Source organism: Myotis davidii, unplaced genomic scaffold, assembly GCF_000327345.1.
Source record: "Myotis davidii unplaced genomic scaffold, ASM32734v1 scaffold481, whole genome shotgun sequence".
In the NCBI taxonomy this organism is placed as follows: domain Eukaryota; kingdom Metazoa; phylum Chordata; class Mammalia; order Chiroptera; family Vespertilionidae; genus Myotis; species Myotis davidii.
This window is the reverse complement of record NW_006291201.1, coordinates 254,966-257,408: the sequence shown is the minus strand read 5'-3', so window position 1 is coordinate 257,408 and position 2,443 is coordinate 254,966. Positions and strand designations below refer to the sequence as shown.

The window sequence follows — 2,443 nt, the reverse complement described above, 5'->3', positions numbered from 1 at the left end:
ATTATGTCTTCCTCTTTCAGCTAATGGCTGTGCCAACCCTGTGCCTAAATGAAAATCTTCCTTAATAGGGAGGAGATAGCATTGTCTCCTAGAGACAAATAGTTGAGGGCACTAAGTTAGGATTTGGAAGACCTGGATATTGCCATCTCTAATACTTCGCTTTTAACAAATATGCGAAGCAAAACAGCAAGCCCTGTCTACTTGCCACAGTCATTAGAGGTACCAAAATTTACTTCCTGACTTTATATGTCTTTTAAAAAATAAATCTTAGATAGGATGCTCTCATGTTAGACCATCCAAAAAATAAAACCCCCAACAATCCACTCATCCCTGTCCTCAACCCCGAAAACAGGCTCATCATTGCTTTTTTGGCTACATGAATATAGTAGTTTAGAAACCATCATAGAAAAACAGTGAGATTTGGAATCTTAGTTAAGTAAATGTAGTGTCAGGTATTCTACAAATTGGCTATGGTCTAAAATTGGACGTAAATCCAATGCATTTGGAAGTCATTTATACATTGCTACTTAAAATACAATTTTGTGTAATTTGAATGATTTAGCTAATATTAATATGTAATTGCCAATATGAGTCTAAATAATAGGGTTTCACTAAAGTTACAGGGGCCACAAAGTGCTATTTTACTCAAAATTTCAGTAATTTATAAAGTATACATTTTTGAGTAAGCAAATAAGATAAGCTATAATAAAAATAATCTGCCTGTTTTGATCACCCTGATTTGATTCTAGCATTTTCTCAGTCCTTCTCAAATTCTATGAAATTGTTTATAAAAAATTTTTCTTGCTCAAAAAGAGATTATTTATCAAATATGCCAACTAAGTATAAAGCACATTCAGGTTATTTGAACTTGGGATGGGGGAGGAGTTGGAATACCTGGAATTTTTTTTTTCTTCACTATTGGCCATTGAGTAATGCAAGTGTTGTCATTGACTTCTTCAGTTTCTCTGTGCATACAATGAAAATAGTTTTTCTCTATTAATTGAAGAAGAAGATATCACTAAACTTCTTTGAATTTCACAGATAAAGACATGTTGTACATGCAAAGTAGAAAAAGTTAAGTTATAATGAGACATATATGTTTCTTTAAAATTACCTTGCTTGTCATATTTGAGAAATAAAAACTATAGGGCTTGTGGGAAAATAGGAATGGGGCACAACACTTAAAAAGTTGGTCAGAAATATATATAAAATGATAGGGCCCTAATAAAAACTTTATTATAGCTGTATGCAAGTCAAATGGTTAATAAATACAATAGATGTGATACTTGTACCTTGAAAAATACCTGAAATTTGCCTTTAGATATGTGCACTCACATTCCCACCAGCCCACCCTGGCTCCAGTGCCCACTACCTTGTGTACCAGAGGAAGAGAGCAAAAGACAGCTATCAAAAGAAAATCAACCCAAGCCATTATGCTCAATTAATATTTGACCAAGGAATCAAAGCATACAATGGAGTCAAGACAATCTCTTCACTAAATGGTGTTGGAAAAATTGGACAGATACATGCCAAAAAAATGAAACTAGACCACCAACTTACACCATACACAAAAATAAACTCAAAATGGATAAAGGACTTAAATGTAAGACATGAAACCATAGAAATATTAGAAGAAACCACAGGCAGCAAAATCTCAGACATCTCCATAGCAATATGTTTACTGATACATCCCTAGGACAATGGAAACTAAGGGATAAATAAACAAATGGGACTACATCAAAATAAAAAGCCTCTGCACAGCAAAAGAAACCATCAACAAAATAACAAGAAAGCCCACATTATGGGAGAACATATTTGCCAGTGATACATCCAATAAGGGGTTAATTTCCAAAATTTATAGGGAAATCATACAACTAAACAAAAGGAAGATAATCCAATTAAAAAATGGGCAAAGGTGTGCTCGTGGTCAAAGACTTGGAGAAAGAGCTGATGCACAAATTAATACACAAGACAAGAAATATAAATTTGGAAATTATAGGGGAAGCCAGTTGTGATCTTGGTACAAGGGACCAAGTTCCACTGAGTCTTCGTTCCCATCTGCTTTTATTTACTAGAATACACAAGTGTCTTTTAGGAATACAAACAGACATATCAAAGGTGATATTTGGTAAACAGTAAGATTATCAGGTTGAGAGAGTTTGCTTTAGGCCAGCGGTTCTCAACCTGTGGGTCGTGCCCCTTTGGGGGTTGAATGACCCTTTCACAGAGGTCGCCTAAGACCGTCGGAAAACACATATATAATTATGTATTGTTTTTGTGATTAATCACTATGCTTTAATTATGTTCAATTTGTAACAATGAAAATACATCCCGCATATCAGATATTTACATGACGATTCCTAACAGTAGGAAAATGACAGTTATGAAGAAGCAACGAAAATGATTTTATGGTTGGGGGTCACCACAACATGAGGAAAGAATA

The 2,443-nt window shown here is 34.5% G+C and overlaps 1 protein-coding gene across 3 annotated transcripts in view; it reads left to right on the top strand.

Annotated features, from left to right (window-relative positions):
• Positions 1-2,443, top strand: part of PHKA1 (phosphorylase kinase, alpha 1 (muscle)) — a 243,454-nt gene that overhangs the window by 101,275 nt on the left and 139,736 nt on the right. For all 3 annotated transcript variants that reach the window (XM_006764336.2, XM_006764335.2, XM_006764334.2), the window contains exon 10: positions 1-29. This exon is cut by the window's left edge and continues 124 nt beyond it. In XM_006764336.2, the coding sequence (XP_006764399.1) occupies positions 1-29 (29 nt within the window). The remainder of the gene's footprint in view (positions 30-2,443) is intronic.